Below are 25,309 nucleotides of genomic sequence, written 5' to 3'. Positions count from 1 at the left end.
GTATGCATATTAATGAGCCAAGTTGGTGTGCTGCCTCATTTGGTATGCAGAACAAGTTCATTGAAGCTGAGAATGAAACTTGATTAAATATGAAAGCATGATGACTGAGAGCAAAAACAAACAAAAAAAGAGCTGCAGGGAGCACAGGCAATAAGCAAGCAAAGGGAACAAAAAGGGAAGACAGGCACTGGTACAGGAGAAAGAACAGATCTATATAAACAGAAGTTTATTTTACCTGTCATCCTCTTTCCCTTCCTCAGCTTGGTCTTCTTGAGCTTTTTCATCATGTCCTGATTCTTTGACCTCCTCCTTATCACAGTTCTCTATCGCCTCTTGCCCTTCCCCTTTTTCATTAATTTCTTGCTCTTTTGCTTTTTCCTCCTCCTCTTTTTCTTCCTCCTCAGGAAATACTTCATCTTGTTCATCCCCTTCCAGCCCTCCCTCTTTTTTCCCCTCTATATCCCTTGTCCTTCTGAAGTCAACAGAAATTGAAAAAGGCATGCAAAAAGAAAAAAGAAAATAAATTAAAGTGAAGATCATGGAGAAGAGCATGCATGAAGAAAGGAAATGCAAAAGAAATTAAATAAAAACTAAAGGATAAAAGCAGACATAAGGTAAGTCATGCTGGCTAGGGGTCCAGCCTACACTAGAGAGCCTTGGAACATATTATGAGGACAGTCTGTAAGTCCCTCTTCAAATAAAACTTGCATGGCAATACCTCACATTTAGAAAGAACTGTATGACAGACACAATGTGGTCCTAACAATGCTCATATAAGCAGATACTTAAACAATTTTTGCAAATGCTATCTTTCAAGAGGACAATTTTCTGAGAATTAATATAGGTGATGGAGGCAGGTTACACCTTCCAGAAAAATTATCTTTCATTTGTGCACCAAATGAAAGCCAAAGCTCCTCTGAGAGCACACAGAGTGTAGGCAAAGAAAAGGCTGTGTTTTGGTCACAGATACACAATGTACATCTTATTGAAGAGCAGTTCAGTGATTGTATACCTACAGTTAAATTGGACTAGTGTATTAAATAAATTGAGTTGGTCTGTGTAAGTATTAAATAATACATCTATAAAAGTTCAGCATTCTATTTAAAAGGAAAATAATATGCCTCTGCTGGCAAAAATTTTCAAGTTAAACTGTCTTTTCAACCATATTAAGTATATTTTACAAAATGGTTTTCAGAAAGTGTGTCTAATGCTTGCTGACAGCATATGTTTGTTATTTTAGTGTATGTTAGATAATCCTAGACAACAAAACTCGACTAAAAACAAATACCATGAAGACTTGAAAAAACATGAGATGAAAAAGACATTTAAGCCAGTATTTTGCAAAATCCCTGCAAATGTCATTCTAGGCAAAATGCTAATGTCAAATACAAGTATCAATAAGTGTTCCATTACAAAAATGAGACAGCTATAGCTGACACTCTAGCTCATCATGCTCACCTTATTTTCATGTTTCCCCTTGGACGCTCTGACTGGACGGACATGTAGCTCGTGCTGCTGAACCGGGAAGCGCTGCTCGTCCGTGACACGGCCGAGACATCGCTGACATCGCTGTCCGAAGACTTATTGGAAACATTGTCTGAGCCTCGGTGAGGATCCCGCCCTGACCGATACTGCAAGAGGAAAGGGACAAAGACACGGTGTTGTCGTGACACGCTACCATGCATCAACTACGGACCTGGTCCCTGGTGCTATCTAAACTGCCTTTGTCACCACACTGCCTGAACTTTTATAATAAAGTTTTTCACTGATACAGAACAGAAGTTATGTCTAATTTCTACTAATTTTACTCTGCTTTGCTATGTCAGTCAAGTTAGCTCCTCAGTTTCAACTTGTACAAAATTTCCAGCATGTAAAAAAGTTTCACAAAGCTTAGAAAAGACATCTAAACCCTCACAGAATATTCTTACCACAACTGTTTCACCAGTGCAGAAAGGAAAGCATAGAGATTAGTGACTTGCCTGTGATTACTGAGCTCATGAAAGATTAAACAGGAGACAGAAAGTGCTGCATGCTATCTGTAAAGTACATGTCTCTTTTGGGGCCTAGCCTGTTTACAAGAACTTCTAACTGACAAATGTTATTTTTTTTCCCCCAAGTAAATAGACAGATGAGATTATCAAATCAAAAGACAACGCAATGATGCAGCTGTGCAAACAAACCCGCATCTTGCTGAACTGCTGGGCTGGAAAGTCTGAAAGAATTGGACTGGACTAGAGGTAATTTGTAGGGAAACTGTACACGTGCCTTAGAAACTAAAAGACTACAAAGGTATTTGAGCTTGTTAACAGTACATATCAAACATGGAACTGGCAGGTGACTGGTGATCAGCAGTAAGCCCATACAACATAGAGAGTATCATGCAGCAGTATTCAGCTTAGATCTGAACAAAATATGATGGCTATTTGTTTTTGTTACACATTAACTCTAAATTAATCTTAAATCTACGCACTCTGCATGGCACTGTATACAAATATAATAAATAGCAGAAAGGTATTTTTCCTTCTCTTCATGTACAGGCATTTATGTGTATACAGAAATCTGATGGGCTGCTACTTGTAATCTTTTCAGGAATATAGTACTGCAAGATGAATTGTCAATGATCACCAGGTGATTGTCTGAGAATAATACAGTACAAAAGATACGAAGAGCAGCACAGACAGGACTGAAAGAAAACAATGGGAAAAAATAATCTACCTAACACATCAGTGCTTTGTTGAACTCTTGGGGGTAGGAACATTGTACTCAGCCACATGGAAAAAATAATTCGTGTGAAATGGCAGACCTGTGTAGTACTGCAGAAGAGAAAGGTATCCAGGTTTAGCAATTAAATGTCTCTTTTTTTATTTTAGAAGAACTGTCTTTCATGAACTACACAGATCATTTGTTTCTATTCTCTTTCAAGAATGTTACACTGGGAAATGTTCTGAAAGACTGTGCAGTATCTAAATAGGATTTCAGAATAACATTTCAGTGCTCTTCCTCAGAAACTGCTTTTACACTTAGAAATAGTAAGCTATTTTGCTCATTTTAAGACAGGGAAATTAAATAAAGACAAGAAAAAATGCTCATGAAATTAGACTGTACATCTGCTGCAGAGAATGACCAGGCACAGCCATAACTACACACTTACAAAAATGGTTGCACAATGTACAGCAATCTTCATCATTCTTCCTGATCTGTACTAATTTACCATACTTGTGTTCATCAACAACCACTCAAGTCCCTCCCAGCCTTTAAAGAGAACTTAGCCACCCATAAACTCAGAGAGTATCTCCATGATTATAATGTTCACAAGTTTTAGTATTTACTGACTGGTTTTATTGATGCCATTGATGTTTTTTTTTTTCTTGATGAAGAAGACAGTGCATATTATGACTTATAAACTCATTTGGGAACGTAAAAGCAATTATTAAACTGTCCTGATCATCAGAGATAATGGAACATTATGCCAGAATAAAAGGAGTGTTCTTTTTCAGCAACTCCATTCAAAAGAGCAACTACTTAGCCCTTTAGAGAAATAAAAAATAATTATCCTTAGAGAAATGTGTATATATTGAGCCCTATTCCCCCCAACCTTCCCTAGGATAATTCCTCATTTAAGAAAAAGTTATGAATGTGGTTTCTGTTGATATAGCCTAAAGCTACCAAGACTGGACAGTACAGACTGGTGTACTGGGCTACCATCACAAGCTATGGAAAATGCAACGCAGAGCTATGCTCAGGCCTTCAGCACCATCTGAGCCCCCAGGCAGATGTCACTGCTGTGCCAAACCCTGTGCTGCCATGGCTACACTGCCACTGGCTCCCACCAACCTAAGGGAAAGTCAAGACTTGGATGCCTGTGTGAACACGGGTCCTGCTGCCAGCGGCGCTGCCCCCAGGCCAGGAACACCGCTGGCATGGCAGAGCTGATGTGGCTCTGCTCCGGGGCAGAAAGATGGACCCTAGTGTCACATGGAAATCATTGATTGAATTGTTAACCATATTGCAATCAGGGCATAGATAATGAGGTGTGGTGATTCATAGAATAACAGCCCTCAGCCTGCAGATCCTACACTGAGCTTGCCCAGCAGTCCATGGAAATGAGCCCTTCTGAATTAAACATGAAGTGGCAAACAGTATCAGCATTGCACAAAGTTATTCTGAAGAGTCATTCTGCAGCACACAAAGTTTCGAAAACATGTGGTTTTGATTTTTTCTGTTCCATTTCCACACCTAGAGAATGTCAGTTCTTAAACTACTGCATAGCAATGTGCCGTATATATCAAATCAGACATTTCCACAAATAAAAAAACCTTATTGTGTTGGTTTAGGGGCGGTTTTTAGCCAATGCAAGTAATAATCTAGTGGTATATTGTGAAGACTGAGAATTGTTTTGGCAAGAAAAGCAACTTAAAAGTAAATAATTTTAGGAATATAATGTGAAAAAAGATCATCAAATCATTACCTTGTCTCTTTTTTTCTCAGTTGTACATAAAGGTATTTCCCATCAAATGCTTTTTGTTGGACCAGATGTCACTGAAATATTATTTGACTGTTACAGCTTCAGGATGTTTTAAGATTAAAATTGGGTAAGTTAATTGATCCTTTCATTAAATCTGAATGTCTTAATATACAATATTTTTAAAAGGTTTTATTAAGACCTTGTCTGAGTTACCATCTCAGCATCTGCTAGATGTCTAGCAAGGTAACATCAAGTAAATGAAATTAAATTGTCTTTCTTGCTGGATGAAGTTCAGATACCTCATATTCACTCATTAACTGCTCCTAATCAGTCTTTATTCTGCTGCTGAGGTCTACTTTGAACCTTATATCTGACTTGATTTTGTTTAGGAAATGGCTTACAGTAGTGTATTTACTGCGTGTCAGTGTTTCCGTAACTCCAGCACAAAAGACCAAAGGAACCATACTGCTTGTCTGACAGAAGCCATGCTGGCACTTTAGTTTTACATTTATTTCTTAAATTGCAGTTCTATATAAGGCAGCTTTTGAAGTGCTCCTTTGCTGACTGCCTCCAGAGAAAAATGGTACTTCCATTGTGCAAATATTGATTTGTTAAAAAGTATTCGGTTCTTTCATGTCATATACTCCAACCATAAAATGCAACCATTTTTTCAGTTTTGTGCTATCACTTTTTTAGTTTTTGTGTGGTTAAAGTTGCCCCAAGGCATCACATCTTCATATACTTCACATACTTCCTTGCTTTCTTCCTCCAAATTTCACTTTCTTATTTTCTAAAGGTCATTCACTTTCAATTCTAGATCAACTATTGGACTGAAAAAGTAATTTTTAACCAAGTGCAATCCCCCTATTATATCTGAAAAACAGATACCATTTCCCATCCCTCTCCAGTGCTGTCCCTAGGTACTGTGCTGTAGGATTTGCACCATCTGAATGCACATTGCCAAGGAACTGCAGCCCACTGTGGCTGGATCAGTATGGCCACTGATTTGGATCATTGGCTTCAGCAACTACCCTGTGTGCTCCACTATCCCTCAGCAGAACACATGGCTACAGGGACAGTAATGAGCCTCATACCTCCCCTGGGTTGGACAATCGGGTGGTCCAGGGTATGGTGAAATGTACCTGCCCACTACGAAGGTTAATTTAAAAGTTTATTTCAGATTCTTTTTTTTTTTCTTTTTTAAATACCAGCCACAACAGTAGGAAAATTATCTCCTGGCTTTCCCCACGCTTGAAATACAGGCCTCTTTTGTTGGAATATGGTTAAATTTTCATTTCCACCCCAATAAAGACTCATATAATAAAGGCAACATTCTGGACACTATGACCCATTAAGCAGCCAACCCAACCTCTTCAAGCTGTTTCAAAAATAGGAAGTCTGCTGAAAGCAGAGGGATTGATTAAAAGTTGCTTTTGTAATTTTAATAGTAAGATGGTTTTGTCCTAATTTTCAGTGTTGAAGAACGAGAAAAACTTCATTATTACAGATTCTATCAAATAAGTATTCCAAAGTTTCTAAAAGCATTTTTACCTGTGTTAGGAGAATAATCAGCTGGAGAGCCTAACAAAAGGACAGTCAGGTGACAGCATAGTGCCTATGCCTTTTAACTTCAAGAGATTACCGTCCTTTAGTGATGAATTCATGACTACTAAAGCTGAAAAACAAATACCTGCTCTGCTTCCTAATACAACAACCTCTGCAAACGTTTTGACCTCTTTGTGAACTACCAGCAAATGGCTGACAGGCCACATGGAGCTGGAACTCGTCTGACACTAATGCTCTTATTTCCACAATGAAACTGGTTTGGAACTTCTAGTTCAAAGGGAGTTTTAAAGTGTTTCATGTTGCTTTCCTCTAATGTTACCAGTCTTCCATCTCGGACTATACAGTCATGCAGTTGTCCAGGCAATTGACATTGTCAGTGATTTCTAACTGTCTTTCTATTTTATTATCTTTTCTTTTTTTATAGTCTACTCATCAGGTTTTATTTGCTAGCATTTACATAAGGACATACAAATCTGGTCAATGTTTTTAGTGATCAAAATGTTGGAAAGATGTTTCAGACAATTTTCCATTGTGCTACTACCAGAAGATTAAAGAACCATTCTGGACTATTTCAATAGTTCTTTGACTCACTAACAAAAGCTCTCAGGCAGCCAGAGGAATTTGAAATGTTCTATAGCTTCCAGTGTGAATTCACAATTCTAAAGGCATTGAAAATTTTAGTTACCACATATCCTTTGAATGAATGTTACTGGATTGTTTGATTCTTTCTAAAACTTTTGTTAATGGCTGCCTAATGAAGGCTGCCATTAAAAATAGAGCCAAATACTTACTAATAATTACAACAATAACATTAGATTTATATAAAGCAAAAAATGCAGACATTTTTACAAAATAACACATACAAATGAGTACATAAAATACATGTTTATCTGCAGCTTGCATACACAGAAACTCAAGACGAAGGCTATGATTAATCTGCCCTTTCATGTAATTTATACTTAGCCAGCTCAGTAATCTGTTTATGTTCGTCATTCCTGTCAAGATCCATCAAGGCAATTGAGATACAGGTCTGCCTTTGCCAGTTCTGCTTTAGCTATCACATGGCACACAGCTGTCCCTCAGGAGATTAATTCTTGCCCTGCTCTTGTATTAGGTATACAATGAGATCCACAGTTGCCTTGATCTTCTCAATATGGAGCTTCAGCCAGTCTACCTTAGACTCATTCTTGGCTGCTGATCGTGTCTTCTGCTTTGTAGTCCTGGATCCTATCCTATCTTCCTCCTTTTTATTTCTAATTCTTGGATCCTGCTTTTTTAACCCTATATTTTGCTTCTGATGAGTCACATGGGCATTGTTCCAACTGTTCTCCCTTTAGCCAGTTCTTGCTTCGTATTCAGCACCTTTGATCTCCTGAGCCTGGCCCTGTGCACCTCTACTGACATTCTTGCCTTGCACTAACATAAAGGAGAGAGCTAGACATGGTGTTGTTACTTCTGAGCAGCACAGTGACTGGACCAGTAAATCTAGCTGGATGTACAGTGGTTCTCTGTACATTCATCCCTCACTCCCATTCCTTATCCAATAATTTTTTTCCTCAATATTCAAAACATTCCAATCCACTTCTACCTTGAATAAAAAGAACTGACTGTAACTTGATTTGCAAAACCCACCTTCTAAACCACCCAATTTTCCAATAAATTTAGACCACAAATTAAAACATCAGTAAAAAGGAACATTCATATTTCTATTGAACATGTGAAAAAAACTTACTTCAAAAGTTCTCACATCCCTTCCCTTTGTGGTGTGGTGCCATCTATTTATCAATTTCATTAACCAACACTCACATATGCAGGCTTACAAAGGAGCTCCTAAAACCTGATTTCACTATGGGACTAAGCCATGTTGCAAGTAGCATCCTACTGCTAAATTAGGGAAGGAAAACAACAATGAAGAAGATCAAGTGAGTCAGCAGTGGGCCTTGGCAGGAAAGAAGGGCAGCTTTGGTTATATTGTCTTGAACACAAGTAGAACAAGAGAAGGGATTATTCCCCTGTAAGCAGTTTTGAGACCCAAAGCGAAACACTGACCTCAATAAACTAAATTAAGTTTATTGGAAGGCCACCAAGATGGCTGGGGGAGCTGGGATTGTTCTGCCTGGAGAAGTGATGGCTATGGGAGTACCTAACAGCAGTTTATGAGATCATACAGGGGAGAATGCAATTCACAGCAGCTCTGACTGGTATAAGTAGGCACATTTTTACCATAGGTACAGTGAAGTAATGGATCAAGTTGCCCAGAGAAGTTGTGCAGTTTTCATCCTTGAATGTTTTCAAGACCTGACCAGCTAAAGCCCTGAGGAACCTGTATTAATCTCATGCTGACCTGGCTTTGGACTCCTGCTAGGGGTTTGACCAGACAGCTCTTGAGGTCCTCTCCAACCCAAATTACTCTGTCATCCTATGGGTCAGGGTGATCCAGGAGTTGAAGTTAAAACTCCAAGGGCAGAAGTAATACAGAAGTCACCAATGTATCAGTGCCTAAGGACAACTGGAAATCCAGAGGGTAGTCCAGAGGCAAGGCAAATCAAAAGGCAAAAAATCATTGGCTTCACATATGTTGGCATATGGTGTAATTTTTTTAAGAACTCCCAAAGTGCACAATATTATATAAATACAGGAGGGCACTAGAAAATATTCTGGCATTACTTCAAGAGAACTTACAGACCCTGTAAATATTTGGTAAAGTAGGAAGCAGTAAGGCAGTTCTTAAGTATTTGTGTCTTTAAGTGAGCTTGAAAACTAGCTTGACAACAAGTTTGTCTTCCTACAAAAAATATGTTCCTGCAGTAATTTTCAAACACTAAGTAGCTTTTTGCTCTGACGGGTTTTTTAATACAATACGACTTTTGGAATATCGAGGCAACCTCTAATTTCAACTGCACTAATATCTATTCTGAAATCAAGCTGTTATTGATGCAGAATTAATTCACAAAGTTTCATCTAGTCTAGGGAACTAAATGTTATTATTTAATCTTACTTTACATCAGGACCAAATTTTAAAAATTTTGAAAGGAGAGAGCACTGTAAACTTTCTTCTGAAATATATAAAGTTACCACATTATTCCAGACCATTCAAAATCACAAATACATTGTTTAAAATCCCATCTCTCATACGAAAAACACAGTGGATGAAAAAATGTTGTTTAAGATAAAGTAAAATACAAATAAATCAAGAGAAGAATCATTATAAGCATCACCACAAAAAATTCTTAAGAGGCAATCCAAGATGTGTTAGACATTGGAGTGAAACCACAGGGTTTATGCTGGCCAAGCAGGTGTCTCCTAATATCTCATCAAAAGCTACCTTAAAATCATTACACATAGAGAGAGCTTCTACATCAAATCATAATATAATTGAAACAGGACTCTGGGACACCACAGCTACACCACAGAGTCCTTTGGTGGTATGCCTTATCCACTAGATAACCAGACATCATCTTTAAAAGTGAAGGTAACTACTCTATTATTTAGCAAGGTAATTGAGATGTTTAAGAGGAGTTTTCACAGCTGGAATAAGAAAGTTGATTCTGACAGATTAATTGAGGCAAAAGAGAGACCCAGGTACAGCACATGGCTAGGGTGAAACAGCTATAATTGACTATATAAACTGGAAGGAATAGAAAATTCCATGTGTCCTGTGGATGGACTTCATCTTGTTACAAGAGCCAATGCCTTGTAACAAGTTATAAGCGAACCACAGAATGCATTCCTGCAAACAGGATATTCCCAACGGTTTTTGAAAGAAAGCCAACATCTTGAAGAAATATGAATCTACATAATATGAAGGTGAATAACTAAGAGCTTCAAAAGAAGAACCCCATAACGATAATTAAGGGTAGAAGGATATCCAACAATCAGCCCCCTTTTCCAAAGTGACAGTAATTCAGGAAAGCAGAAAAAATGGAAAACAAAACTCTTCCAAAGATTTCTTTGAAACATTTACTATCCAAATTTCCTTTCATACTGCTGATCTCCACCGGAATTTTAACTACTTTTTAAAATAGGGCAAAGTCAGTCACCAAGTTTCACTTTAGAGAAACGGGTCCACAGTCTGGCTGTGTGATGGCAGGTAATAAACTCTAATGTACATCTTCTCAAACTCCCCAGGATCTTTTTGACTGCCACACATTAACTTCTATTCTGTCTTGCACAGAAGGAAGAAAATTGATTTAAAATAGACACCAGAAATCCTTTAGCAATCCACAGCACCCTGTGAAGACTCCTTAAGACGCATCATCATGGACACTGTTCACTGTAAAAAGTCTGGACTGTTCAAGTCAGAGCTGTTGCAAAACACAGGTATCCAGGGACTTTACAATTTACTGTGCAATTGCATTTAACAGTATCTCCAGTACTTTATTTCCTGGTGAACTTCAGGATGTTTGTAGGACAGTCTGGTGAGCCTACACTTGCTCAATGGGTCCAGTTTGAGTGATAATTCTGTTTTTTCTGCTCCTTATTGGTCTTTTAATGCTAGTACATCCTACTCACATTGGATAAACTGAATCAAAGCATGCTTCCTGTATTCGTTTCCATTCCTCAAGTGGTTCACATGCCATTTCTGCCACCACTGCACTCAAAATCTCTTGTACTTCATATAGACCTGGCATCCAGTCAACAGCTCATTTTTTAAAGAGAGTAACAAGGCAGAATTTCTGTTTTAAAAAAAACCTCTTTTGTTTATGATTGTTCTACCTAATTTGGGCTTCTTTAAGATGTTACTTTGCAAATGTCAGCTAGGAAATCAAATAATATGCAGATTATTAATTTTTTTATACATTAACCTGGATTTTAAACTTCATTTCCATAATTCTTTTCAGTCCTTGGGTCTCATGAAAACAAACACAAATAAAATAAAAAGATGACAAGGCAACCATCTTTTCTTATCACAGAATTTCTGTTTCATTACACTTTATTTTAACCCAAAAGCTTGTTAAGAATTTCAGCATACCTGATGGCTTAAGAACAGAGACATGAACTTTCCCCTTAATCCTACCTTCACTATGTAACATTTCATATGCCTTTCACCAAATTTGTCCTGGGACACAGCACCTTCAAAGGAATTCATGCTGAAGAGAACAGCTGGATTGACACATGGCCAACTGGTGAGTGCTTATTCCTGTAAGCAGAAGTGCCTAAGGCCACAATTGTTCAAGAACAGGATATAAATATATCTTTATACATCTATGATTCCACTTTTTAAGTCCTTAAATCCATAGATATCAGAGGATAGCCTGCAAAATCAAGCATGATTTGAAGGGACATCACATAATCTTTTTTTCTTAATTTCTTGTTTTCACTGATTATTAGGATACATCTTGGAAAATCTCTGCACAATAAGAAAATACAAGCTCAGCTGGTAACTCTCCTGAAAATTTTCTGCTGATTCATGTCAAGCTAACGGAGAAACAAATCTGCAAGATATAGATACCACCATTTCCTTATCAATCCATAAACAAGGTAAACTGCTTAGAAAACAATTTCCCTAAAACATATTTCCTCAGCAGCTTTACTCTTGTTTTATTGCAACTAGCGAAAAAAAGGCTGCAGGGAGATCCTGAGCAAGCAAACTGCTCCTACAGATCAGAAAAACTGAACTGTCTTTTTCTCTCAGTCATTGTCCTTGAGGGAGTAATTAGAAAAGAATTATTACTTATATGTCCCATATCTCATTGTAAATACTGTGATCTACCTCTGCTTGCTTGTAAGGTCAATCTGAGTTCACTTTTACTGAAAACATGCAACATCTATTAATATTATTTACAATTTCATCTTTACCACATCTTTGTTGCAGAAAAGAAACAACTAAAAAATATCAATTGAAACTGCATGAGAAATTTAGTTCATTTCACAAGACAGGTACTTAGATTGGAACTATTCTGAGATCAAAAGCTTCTGTTAACATTTTTGAAGATCTTTAATGTCTATGAATTCTTAGAATAACTTCAGTTCTTGAAGTTATTTTCATTTTACAAATGTTTCCTTAGGATAGCATTAACATAGTATTTCCCAAATTTATGTGACTCAAAACTAGCTTAGATGAGGGAAAGGAAATATTTTAAACAGCCTCCTAGATATCATCCAATCTGCTTCTTTACAATTCTTGAAACTGAGAGTCAGCCTGTTAACCAGAAGTGAATTTAAAGTATTGTCTCTTAGTTACAGAACACTATGTCACAGTGTTTTGAATTTTTTAATAGAAAATCATATGCTAAGTAAAGTTCAGATATTTTTACTTATCTATTTGTTTCAGATTAAACTGCAGAACCATGCAAATCGCCAGAATTGTTTTTTACATTATGGCATATGTCACTCAAGAGAAAGCAGAAGCAGAATTATGCATCCTGGTTCTCTGAAGATGCTCTTTATGATGCAACTAATAAAAAATCCTTTAAAGATTTTCCATGGTTTGAAGAAAAAAGATATATCAGAAAAATTTTACTGTGATACAACAAGCAGAAGCTCAGCCAAAATTGTGTTATTCCCTGCTATTATTCACTGACTCCAGACTGTCAGTGAAATCTCTGGTAAAACAATGATTTCCATCGGCTGAAGGAGGATAATACTCCTCCTGATAAATTACTGAAGAAAATATTCTGTTGCCTAGCAGTACACAATACTAGTTCTTGTATGCAAAGCCTTTACTTCCCAGAAACAAGTCAGAAATCCCACAGGTTAGCAAGGACACAGTGGTAATTTCATGTCTTAGTAATATTCTCACTACAAGTGTTGCTGAAGGCATTGAGACTTTACAAAAATCTCCCTATGCTGAGACTCCAAGGTCCTGACCCTACTTTGATTAGCTCCATTGTGCAGAATGACCTCTTTCAGAATAATGGTTGTGTGCTAGATCTCCCTAAATCCTTCGTATGAACTACTTGCAGTACAAATGCTTGAAGCCAAAGTTGTATTCCTGAAAAATAACCGTAAGAGTTTAGGTAGTTAAGGTACTTAATAAAAAAAGAATCAAAAACCCACACTAAAATCTGATAGATATACATGGCATTCTTTCCTGTGTGACAGCTGGCAAAAATTCCTCAAAACCTCAAACCTACTGTTTGGAAAAAAGTTGATAAGCTGGTGAAATTTTCATTGATAATTTTGGGGTTGCTATCAAAGAAAATAAACCTATTTAATAAAGATGAGCACTCCCAGATGATAAGAAAACATCCACACCACTAAAATCACTTCACTGGTTCATCGTTATAGCCACAGTTAAGAATGGTAACAGTAAACTGTGGGAAAATCCTCCCTCTAAGGTGTGCTCAGCTAAAGCACATGGAGCGGCTCTCCCAGGAGCACCTCCTGGAGTTGCTGTAGCACAGGAGAGCTGGGCAGGGCAGGAGGGGTGTGAGGTGAGGGGGGCAGCCAGTGTTCCTGCCTCCAAATCTGACAGTGCTCTGTCCCTTCTGAACCACCCCCTGTGAAGCAAAGGTCCTGCTTCTTCAGCCTAGAGAAGAGAAGGCTCCCGGGAGACCTTAGAGAAGCCTTCAGTACCTAAAAAGACCTACAAAAGAGCCAGAGAAGGATTTTTCTACAAGAGCCTGTAGTGATAAAAGGAGGGGTAATGGCTTTAAACTGAAAGAGCAGATTTAGATATTAGGAATAAATTCTTTACTGTGAGGGTGGTGAGACACTGGAACAAGCTGTCCAGAGAAATTGTGGATGCCCCATCCCTGGAAGTGTTCAAGACGCGGCTGGATGGGGCTTTGATCAGCCTGGTCTAGTGGAAGGTATCCCTGCCCATAGCAGGGGAATAGGAAGCAGATGATCTTTAAGGTCCCTTCCAACCCAGGCCATTCTATGATTCTGTGGTTCATTTTGGATCCTACACATTTAAGCAGGCTCTGTGCAAGCCCTGCACTGAGATTTCAGGTCTGTCCTTTCTAAGCATGTGCCACACTTTCCTTGATTTTTCAAGGTCACTAACCTAGCAAATTGATCTAGCAAACCTGTTTCCATCACAGAGCCACTGCTCTAGACTTGCTGTATTTGATATGTGAATAATGGCTTTTTTGTACATGTTTGCATGGCACAGAACTAAGTAGCACAAAGTGGTGTGATACACGTTATCACAGATTATCATTCTCACTTCTTAGAGTTCTCTGATTTTTGCAGTAATTCAATTAACTTCATACATTCTCTATTTTTGAATGTCACACCTTGGCACACAGATATTTAGTACGTATTTCCCAGTTAATTTTTTTTCTTGTTTTCTGCAGATTTTCTCACTTATTATCAGCATAACACAAGTTTCAGAACAACTTAAATAATTAATTCAAGCATAGTCACAGTATTTTGTACATTAATTGCCAGTTAGTTCAATAACATCTTGGAACTTTTCAGCTTAAATTCAGATTAAAACTGTAAAAAGAAATAATTGAGTTTACTATGAAAAGACAGCCACTCTGAACAAAAAGACCAATAGTTTAGCAATTTGCTTGTCTATACAAAGCCTTCTGAAAGGAAAATATTTTCTATTATAAAAAGGATAAAAGGATTTAAGATAAATTGCAGTGATTGCTCTGTCTGGAAGTTGATCAAAACATCACCATCGTGAGTTTAAAATTTGATTATTAATGGAATGGTTACAATACTCAATTGAACCTGGTTTTTACAGAAAGTTTTTGATATAAGTTTTGCTGTAAATTTCATATATATGTGCTTGCTAAAATTTTTTTTCTTGAAAATACTTACTTTTTGCAAAAGAATATTTACTCATTGCTGTAAAATACAAGACTATGGTACACTTAGAATTTATGCTTTTTTAATGGAAATCCAATTCTCTGCTATTGAAAACCCCTTTTTTTTCCTAGTGGACTCTTATAATGAATGAAAATTCAGAGCTAAAATAGGCTGATGGTTTTATTTTTTTTACTTTATGGGTAATTTTTTCTCTTTGAGATTCATTGTAAAATTATAAGGTACTTTAATAACATTCTATAATGTATTTAACCTCTTCTTTCTGAACACGATTACCTATAGAAGCTTACACAAAATCTAAGAAAATGTGTGACAACAGAAAGCACCTGTTGATAGGTAAAGACAGCCAGTATCAGTCTACTTTCAGATATTTAAATTTCAGCCACAATCATCATATGTGAATGCAGTTTTTTTGTTAACCACAGAATTACATTTAAAAATACCCTAAATTTCTGATAGAGACATGGATACTCAGGATTAAAAAAAAAAAAAAAAAAAAGAAAATTATCAAAGCCAAAATAAGTGAAAAGAGGGCTTGAATTTAATGAAAAAGAAAAATGACAGCAACAGAAATATTTTCTGAGAGTTTACACATCTTTGACTAAAGAAGAAAATACTAGAAATCACAGCAATCCACATCTATATTCAAAGTCATTAAATTAATTCTAACACATCCGCAAAATACAGTTTGATAAAAATAGAAATTAAAGAAGAGGTATTTTCTACATTACCACGTATATAGAGTTCAATTATAGAATTCTGAATTTATTTCATTTAGTTATATTTTTAAGTCTTATAATTGAGCTTTAAATCCTGTACTTATAGGAACCAGAACTTCCATTTCAGCAATTTATTCCAAAAATTTTTTGTATTAAAAATACAATGAAATACTTGATTGAAAATATAAATGCTACCAGCACTATGGACCAGAGAGAGTCTCTGCTACTGACCAGCAAAATTCCTTGCACATCACACACACGTGAGAATGATTGATTAGGTGACCTGAGCACTCACAGGCTGTTGGGAGTGACAGGACCTGTCATTCCAGACCAACTGGTTGAGCTACCAAGTTTCTGTCCCAAAGTACAATACTCATTAGTCCATAGGAAAGCACAAAAGCCATGGAACAGGCTATAAGTAAAATGTTTCCTCAGCTGGGAAGTTCTTCATTGGTCTAATTGGTGTTTGGTTTATTTTCCAAAGATAAGAGCTTACTGGTGTGGAGGTGAGCAATGGGAGATGAAGGGAATTACACACTGCTATTCCCATTTGTAAGCCTATCAAATTCTACTGGTTAGGCCCTTAGCTGAATGGGTATTCTACAGAAATTTATTGCACTGAATATTTGTATGTGGTCTTATCTCTGTTAGTCTTTGCTTTTTTAATTATTCTCCAGCAGAGCTCCATTCTAATTATTTTGTTTTTCCAAGTTTTATCCAGATATTTAAAATTTTAAAATTTAAACTGGTATGTTAAAAAGAAATATATACAAAACAATTTATGCACTGTTTTGAGGGCATATGGATATCTAACTACCCTCCATTTTGTATTTAGTATTTTGAATATTTCTAATTACATTCTTAACAACATCAGTTGTAAGAAACAATTATAGATCAAATATTCATAATTATTATAAATTATCAAGTTATTACTGAGCATATCATGATCCTCTGAGAACTTTAAAATAGTTGTCAATATAAAACCAACATAAATCAAATACAGCTTATAGGCAGCAAAATATCAAAGTTCTCAACATCTCTTTAGTTGGATGTTTGTTTAATTCCCCTCTCCACATGGGTTTCAAGAAGGAAGGTGGCAAGTGCTTCTGCTAGCACTCTGCTGCTCTGTGTACTGCTCTGCTTTGATTTTTAATGAGGAGAAAAAGGGATTCCCAAAACACCAACAAACGAAATCTTTCAATCAACAGCACAGGTCAGAGGATACCACATGTAACTGTACCCATGGCACAACTATTTACTGCAGGTTTCAGAGGGGAAAGGCAGCTCTCGGCAGCACTTCTGCACTTTACAAGATCTTACAATTAAGATCTGCTTCTGAGGCATTCAAATTCAGCCTCTTCCACCTCCAGATCTCATGTTCCCTCACACAGAAAGCCCCCAAGGTCGTACTTGATTCACTGCTGAATCAAAGTGTTTCATTCTGAAGAACTGCAGCTGTTCTGTCTGCATGCTCCAAAAGCATTTCAGCTTATCTACTACACTACTCAAATAAACTAAGCACATGCTTGACTCTTCTTTTCCACAGTTTAATTTGTCTTGGTCTTGTTATCAGGTTAGAAGATCACAAAATCGCATGCTAGTATGCCTTATAGTACTATTCTCCTACACCAAATACAGAGAATTATGCTTGTATCTAAAACTTGAATTGTGGTTATTGATTATCAGGAACTGCAGTTTTACATACATCTGACAATGCAGAAAGCTTCAGTCTTATCATCAATATGAATCATTAAAGGTGGAGTTAGGAAATCCTCTTTGATGTTCTGTATTATTCTGTATTTGATGTACTCTTTTCCACATTTGGCTAAATGAGCTTCTTCAGCAAAAAAATCAGTTTTTATCTGCTCTTTTACCTCTTTTATCCCAACTTTATTCCTTGTTGCACTAACATATTATATTACTAATTACTACATTACTGACTATTACTAATTGCTATATTATGTAACTGGATTTCTCTGCCTTTTTGTAGGTCATTATTTTTTCCTAATAAAACAAATAAAGCAAGTCTCAAGATACTTAGAGGTTTAAATGTGTGTCAGAGAGTTGTCAGTCTCTGTTTTATCTTTGTTCCTAAAGAAAGCTATAGTTTCACTGTTGCAATTTCTACATAAATCCAGCTCCCTTTAGTTTGACATCCAATGCTTTCAGTGATCAGACTTCTCTGTAGTGGTTAATATAGCCTGAGTTAATGGAATTCTCTCTTGATTCTACACTGAATGCAAATACTTCTAGGGTTCCATATACAAGAAGTATCTTCTCTCTTTTTTTCTCAGTAGCAACAAAGCTTTTTAACTCTCCTCAGCTGATCCACTGTGCACGTTATAATCATGGGGCAAGGAGAGAGGAATGACAGGATTTCTCACATCCTTCATCCTGTTTGTCAGCAGGAATTCCTGAATCTGAGCACTGGTGGGAATGGCCAGGGGAAGGAGCTGCACACCAAATATAGCACTACCAATCTGTTTGCCAGAAGAGGTAATGGTGGCAGTATCAAGCAGGAAGCAAGGCAGAGAGGTGCAGAGAAGTTTGATGAGGCATTTTGGGAAGTGACTTCAAAAGCCAGTTCTACAAAATGTGAATTATGTGAGTCCAGCATCTGGCCCTCAGCTCCCATCTTGGCCCTTCCCTCTTCACAGTACATCTTGCTTAACAATGTAGAACTGGGAAGCTTAGTTCTTATGCAAAACAATAAACTAGTCACAGAAAGATTCTTGAGGAAAACCACACAAATCAGGCTGGTGTTGCAGAGGCACAGTATGATAAATGGATAATTTTGTCTCTGGTGGAAAACTCTTGTGCTACTGTGGGTTTTTTCTGTATTTCCAGAATTCAGGTTTTCCTGTATGTCAGCATCTACCAGCACTGCCATTCACACAGTAGCATACATCCTATTTAGTACAAGTCTATTAGTACTCAATAAGCAGAAATAAATAGTTGTTCCAATATCAGAAATTAATTTACCTGATTCTTAGTGCCTACAATGTTTTTCTATCTGCTTAGCTGTAAATACTCATATGAAAGTTAATATGTTGCTTGCTTTCGATATGTCGGTCCTGAAACCACACTTCAGCAGCTTCTGAAGGAAGTTATTTAAGGAAATAACTCTTCTACACCCTGCTAAACTAATGTATACAAAATTTTATAGAAGCAGAATAATTATTGTTCCAAAAATAATGAGCCACGTATAAGAACAATAAAAATACAATCTGAAATTTTATCAATCATGAGGAAAAAATATAAGGGAGCATCAATTTTATAATTCAGTAGCTTCTAAGAACATTGAAGTCTGGAATTACACTTTTCCCACAAGCTGCTTAATGTATGACTATGCACCGCAGAAGGGTATGTACCTTCTTCTAAAGCCTCTAGCACTGACTTAGGTAGCACAAAGCTAGAGAAATATAATACAGGATGCCTATTTCAATATTTGAATATTTAATACAATTTCAACTTTTATAGCTTTTGCCTTCTCAGAAAGGAAAGATATTGGGTATTTTTTCTTAACTCAAAATAATCAAGAGGGACATAAAGATGCTGTTGACCTGTTGACTTCTATTTAAAGAAAGAAATAGAACAGAAAAGGCAAAAGAAAATTCTATGTGCTGGCTTTCCTGAATGTGGCTTAATGCCTACTTAATGACATCTTTCTCAGGCATGGCACTCATGACTGCCTGCTTGTGCCAGTTGAGAGGTCTAAAAAAATTGAAGTCACTGTATACGGTACAGAACATTTCAGTCAGCACTTGACATATGTGTTTCAGTTCACGATTCCAAAAGAATTTTTGTAGAAACCAGGTAGATAAATTTTACTTACTCGTTTTCTGTCTCTAGATAATACAAGAATTTAATTAAGGGGAATTGAAGCAGTGGTGAAAAAGTGAAGACAGAACTCTCATATGGCTTATGAGAGTTATGGTTCTCATATGGCTTTGAAACTACACGATTTTAAGAATGCATGTTGAATTAATACATATATGTGAATATTCAGTGTCTAGTTCCACAGGTTCATTGATAGAATAAATAACTCATTTTCAAGTACTGAAACTACACTTAAGCAGAAGAGTAAATTATTTTTTTATTTCTGGAGACATTGTTTGATGTGTGCAATAAATAAACCACCATATTCATAAAATTATTCAATTTATAATTTTCCTCTAATACATTCCAATAATACTGAACGTAAAATTTTAATTAAAAAGATAAAAGATGCAGAGTGAGGCCCGATAATATGGTGTAGGTGAAATGGCAAAACAAGGGTAGTAAATACTTCCTTATGTAGATATATTCTATCTAACTCCTTTACATGAGAATCAATTTAATCTGCACCAGTCCTACTTCTGACTCAAATTTCAGTGAAGCATTGAGGGAGCAGGAAAATCAGCAGATCAAGTCTGGTCATACATACAGTACATAAAGTCATATTTTTGTGGTACATACGGTCACAACACTTACGATGAGGTCTGCTCACAGTATTACGCTCATCTCTAAAAAGGTGACACCTTTCAAAGCCAACAATATAGAAACACTTTGCCATAAGTGTCAAAATAAAAGAAACATCTAAACACGACAGTATCCAAGTCCCTCTTACATGTTAATAAACATTCCTATGCCTTGTGTAGTTAAAACGACATTTGCAAAATACCCAAATAACCATGAAGCACATCTACAGAGTTTTGAAGTATCTTAAGCCATTTTCACAGTCTTGGTTTTGTCAATTCTATTTCCATTAACAGGGTTTTCCATTTGGAAATGGACTTTGCTAAAGCTCTTCTATTTTCCCACACTGAAATGTATATTCTAGAAATTATATGAAGTGTATTAGTCTACATTATCTTCAAAACTAATAATTATACTAATTATAAAAATAATTATTAATTAATAAAATTGATTCTTTATTTGCATTCAAATACTAAATGTCTCATTTTATAGTAGCTTTGCCAATCCTGGGAGCAAGGAAGAAAGACCTGGAAATAAAAGTCTAAAACAGATTTCTCTTCCTCAGCCAGGTTTTTATAGGTCAGAAGTCTCATGTTTTCCACTTACAATACGACCTCAATTAATGAAGTCTTTTAGAGGACACTAAATTATTTTTATATAATAGAAATTTAAATTGAAAATATCTTCATTATTTTAATTAACACACTCTATATGACATGACCCTGTTCCAGATAGCAGGAAATTTTGGATAGTATATTTAAGGTTATACTACTACATAGAGATTCAGATTCTTGGCAATCTGCCACAGCTGGGGTAAAAGCTTTTGTTGATGTATAAAACACTTTTCCAAGTGCTAAAAAGCCACTAAGTAACACTTCATCTTCCAGTTTTCAATAGATCAAGATAACTCTCTGTTCAACTATATGAAAGCCATGAACAAATTTCAATAGCTCTCATTCCATCTGTCACTCAATAAACATCTTTTTTCCTTCTCTTTGAGTTTTTAAATCATGGCACTATTGTTCATTCTGATAGACAATTACACTGCTTCTTTCATTTGCTTTAACTTACCCTTCTTAAATTTTAATAAACAAGAACACTGTGTGTTAAGAATTTTGCTGCACATTTCCAAAATTTTATTATAGACACACAAGAAACTTTTACTGACGAAACAACCTGGCACTCATCTATTACTTTCTAATAGAATGTTGGGTATTTCAGTTTCGCATATTTTGTTGCTTTTCAAAACAAAACTCCCTTGCCTTAGAATGATAATCTTGTTCCAGCCTGGAATCTGATCCTGCTACCTGTTTGTACTTGCTCATTTTCATTTGGCGATTCCTTTCTTCTACATCCATTGCACCTGTTAAGTTAAAAACAGAAGAAGAAAAGAAAATAAATACACAAGCAGTCCTCAATTCCAAGGTTAAAATTATGCTCACGGAAATTTTAACAGAAAGAGATGAAATTTGATCTACTTAAATTCTGTGCATATAATTTTAGTTCCTGAATTGCAATTTTTCAGAAAACCAGAAAGTTGTAACACAAGGAAAATAGCAGATAAGTATTTCAGCAGAATCTTAATAAGTGTTGTATTATCTACACAATTCAAATGAAGCCAACTTTGTGAAAAAACCTCAATATAAATGAAACACGTTTCCACAGAACATAATTTTACTTTTTTAGTAATATTCAAGAGAAATTGAGTCTTTTATTTAATAAAGAGGAATACAAAGATAACCTGCTTATTTGGGGTAGAGATTCTGGTTCTGCATTTATTATAGTCTGATTTATCAAATTAATAATCAAGTAACAACCACAGACTAGCAGACCTTCCATTTACTATTTGAGTATATTTTTACTATGCTCAAAAAATTTAAAGATGACTAAAGGAATCTTAAAGAGCCACCCAGTGGCATCACTGTATTACATTGTAATGAAACACAGCTTCAAGAACAATTTCAGGATTCACTCTTCCTGGATCAAATACATGATTAGTTTCAGTCAGGGATGGGTTGTCACTACATGACTCAGGCAGCAGCTGGTTTCAACAAACTGGTACTGTAATACCACGATTTACAATGTAAAATAATAAGGAATTAAGTGACAAAGCTGAGGTGGAAGACTGAGAAATAGAAAAATGAGAGGAAGAAAAGAGCTAACAAAAGATTTTCAAACAAAATATATGTGTGTATACACATATTCGATTCTTTTCTGCTTTAACCTGGTATAAGTCAAGCATAAATCATTATCCACCAAATGCTAAAAAGCATTCATTTTGACTAACATTTGTATTAAACTATCCATAATTTTAACACAAAAGTTGTCTAGGATTAAAAATTCAGAAACCCACTAGTCATAAATAGAATTTTCTGTATATTGTATGTATTGAGCAATCTGGACCGTATTTATGGAACTGAGATGGGAATATTAGATCCCAGTGTATTAAGAAACCTGATTTAAACTCTGAACTTCAGCTGTAAATCATAATCTAACAACAAACTGGGGCTCTGCACAGAACCTGGGCCTCAGCTTTGTATTTTCTTTCTTGAGAACAATAGGGGTAGTAGCATATACTATGAGAGCTGCCAGGTAAATGTTGTGGCACCTCATCGGAAATCTGGAAGGAGAGGAGGTGAAAGGAAATGGGAATGCAAAAAGACTAAGCTGTTCTGTTCTCTATAAACCTTCTGGCTTCTAGTTTTTGTATTCTAACTCTCTATCTTTACTTCCTATAGCAACATGAAAGAAAAGACTTCATCAAAAATTCTAAGAGAAATTAAATTTAAGAAAAATTAATGAGAAAGAATAAATGGTGTTTTATAGGGAGAAACAAAATGAAAAAGAGAGAAGCAGATGAAAATTTCTAAAATAAAGTTCGGCTAGTTTTTTTCTATCATAATTTTCCTTACCCATTATAGAACCCATTGCACTGTTTGTCAATTTATCATTAAGATGAAGTGACTTTTTTAGGATCTAGTTTTAAAAACTCTAAAGATTTTTTTTTCTCTTGGAAACAAAAACTTTACACTGGAAAATGGTATTTTCTTTTTTCAATGACAGAAGTAACATGTACATTTTTTTGAAGTAAAATACTCCAGCCTCCTCTCAAAGAAAGAAATCATCTTTTGCTGAAATCATAATATTCTGCAAATCTTCTTGTCATTTTTCAGTAATGTAAGAAAGGAGATATTTTTCACAAAAAGGGAAATCTTGTCAATTTTTCTTTTGTTTTCTTATTAAATCATTGCATGTGTTCTTTGTCTCCAGACATTCTGCCAAATTTCAGGAAATTGAAAGTGAAGAAATAACACTTCTTGAGCATAAATTAGAAATTTCACAATTACTTGAGAAAATATTCATTCTTATCTATGATCAGTTGACAAAGTGGAAGTTAGATTTCCAAAAATCTAATTGCCTATGATCTGTAAAAAATATGCCACTCAAAAGGGGAGCATAACATATAAGACCTTGGTATGAGGTGTCTGCAAAAAAAACAAGCAAAATTTGTAGCTTATGTTTTCTCAAGAGAAAAACAAGACAGAAAAATTTTGAAAAAAATTATTCAATTCTCATAAAATTTTATTAAAGGAAAATCTAACTTGCTTTGTATTTTTGAAACTGTCTTTAACAAGTGAGTGAATTCAGTTATGTGCAAAAGGAGGAAAACCTAAGGGCAGTGGCAAGTTCCTAATGCAGAAGATCAGCTCTGGTTCTACTGTACATGGAACTGACATGCAGCAAGAGAGTGCAGGGTTACTGTGTGCCCGGGCTGATCTCACTGTAACTTCAGCCAGATGCAGCTGTGACCTGGATGGGAGTAGGAAAGGTTGAGAGAGCGTCACGGCACTTCCCATTCCCGTGCTCCAGTGTGAAAGCATGTCACACTAAGTGGTGGGAATGCAGGGCTGTCATCACCTCCACTTCTGCTGGCAAATCTCTACTCAGCTGACACCTATGTGGGAAGATTTAGCAGGAGCAGAAAATACTTCTAGAGAGTTCAGTAACCGTCTGGGTGCATTAAAAGTTTCAGCTTTCAACATGAGTTTGGTAACCAAGGCAGAGCACCAGTCCTATCCCAAGGACTTCACTGCAGTAAGGAGCCATTCATGGAGCGTGTGTCAACAAAGCAGAACTAACCTGAATCTAACCATTTTTTACCAACAGTGGTTAAAATGTAGGAACATAAGCTTTCACACATCTGAATCACTCAAGGGCTGACTGAGCCCGTGTTCTTAGATCCTTAGCTAGAGCCCAGTACAACACATTTTCAGGACTGACACTAGAAAAGTTAAAGCTGCTTCTGATAAACTGATGTACTGCCACAATGTACCAAAGTGTTATGCAACCAAATTTTGGCCAGGTAAAATGAGTTCATTTCTGCCTGAACTTCCTTCCAGAATTTTGCTTATAAACAGTAGTTGTGCCTCCAACAGAAATATCCAAGGAGATACTCATATTCCAGCCATATGAACACAAAAAATTAAGACTGAATGGAAGAACAAAGCCTGGTGCTGCTCACCAGACCTAACTGGGGTCATTGCACAGTAGGCAACATTCTGGAGTTTTGCTTGTTTTGAACTCTCTCACATTAAAAACCCATGGCCTGAAGGTTAGTTCAGCGGGGTTTTCATGGGCACAAGGAAATTCCTGGCTGACCAAGACAACTGCTGTTTCATTACCAGCCATTCCCCATATTTTGAGAAGAGAGTGTGCTGAGGGAAAGCAATATAACTACAGTGCAAAGACTCCTGAAATGCCAGAGTAAGGCACAGAAGGACTGTGCAGTGCAGCCCTGTAATCTCTCCTTAGATCCACGAGGACGGCAGTGAGAGACTGTTGTGCTAGAGCTTAGCTCTAGTGACTACAGTAGATTAAACCTTAGGCCACGTGAATTCGACCTTTGTTTTTATCTATGGAAATGTAACCATTAGACAATGAACTGTAATTTCGACTTTAGCTATAGGATATTTTGTAACAAAAGATAGGGAAATTTCTCAAGGCACAGACAAAAGAGTGCCTGGAGGCTGCAGGATTAAATCAGAAGAGAACACCTCAGATGCTGCAAGCAGGATTGGATGAGCAGAAGTGCAATTGGAAAATTAAGCCACCTATAGAGACTATAAAATCCAGTAACAAGCAACAGGCAGAGCCCCTATTCAGAGGCACCCACCTTCAGCTGTAACTACTATTGCCTACTAAGCATAGTAGAAAAAGGAACTCTGCTTGATTCTTTTACTGAAGTGGAATCTAGAGATAAGCCCTATTGAGGTAAGATCCACATAATTCCTATCAAGGTCTAGCTGGTTGCTGTATAATTCCATTCCTACAACAGGAGTCAGGACAGGCACTAAAATCACTGCTTCAGCTTCAAATA

At 36.4% G+C, this 25,309-nt stretch overlaps 1 protein-coding gene across 49 annotated transcripts in view; it reads right to left on the bottom strand.

Moving 5' to 3' along the window:
• The window catches only part of RIMS2 (regulating synaptic membrane exocytosis 2), a 456,084-nt gene that overhangs the window by 72,481 nt on the left and 358,294 nt on the right, over positions 1-25,309 (bottom strand). For 19 of the 49 annotated variants that reach the window (XM_048329132.1, XM_048329133.1, XM_048329135.1 and 16 more), the window contains 3 exons: positions 21,195-21,295; positions 1,459-1,631; positions 236-472 (listed from right to left, as the gene is read on the bottom strand). The exons of 13 other annotated variants lie outside the window; for them this stretch is intronic. In XM_048329132.1, coding sequence (XP_048185089.1) covers positions 236-472; positions 1,459-1,631; positions 21,195-21,295 — 511 coding nt within the window. The remainder of the gene's footprint in view (positions 1-235; positions 473-1,458; positions 1,632-21,194; positions 21,296-25,309) is intronic. 17 more of the 49 variants (XM_048329166.1, XM_048329177.1, XM_048329178.1 and 14 more) reach the window with 2 other exon arrangements.

Source organism: Corvus hawaiiensis, chromosome 26 (genome assembly GCF_020740725.1).
Source record: "Corvus hawaiiensis isolate bCorHaw1 chromosome 26, bCorHaw1.pri.cur, whole genome shotgun sequence".
Taxonomy (NCBI): Eukaryota; Metazoa; Chordata; class Aves; order Passeriformes; family Corvidae; genus Corvus; species Corvus hawaiiensis.
Note: the sequence above shows the minus strand (reverse complement) of the source record. Positions and strands in the feature narration are given on the sequence as shown.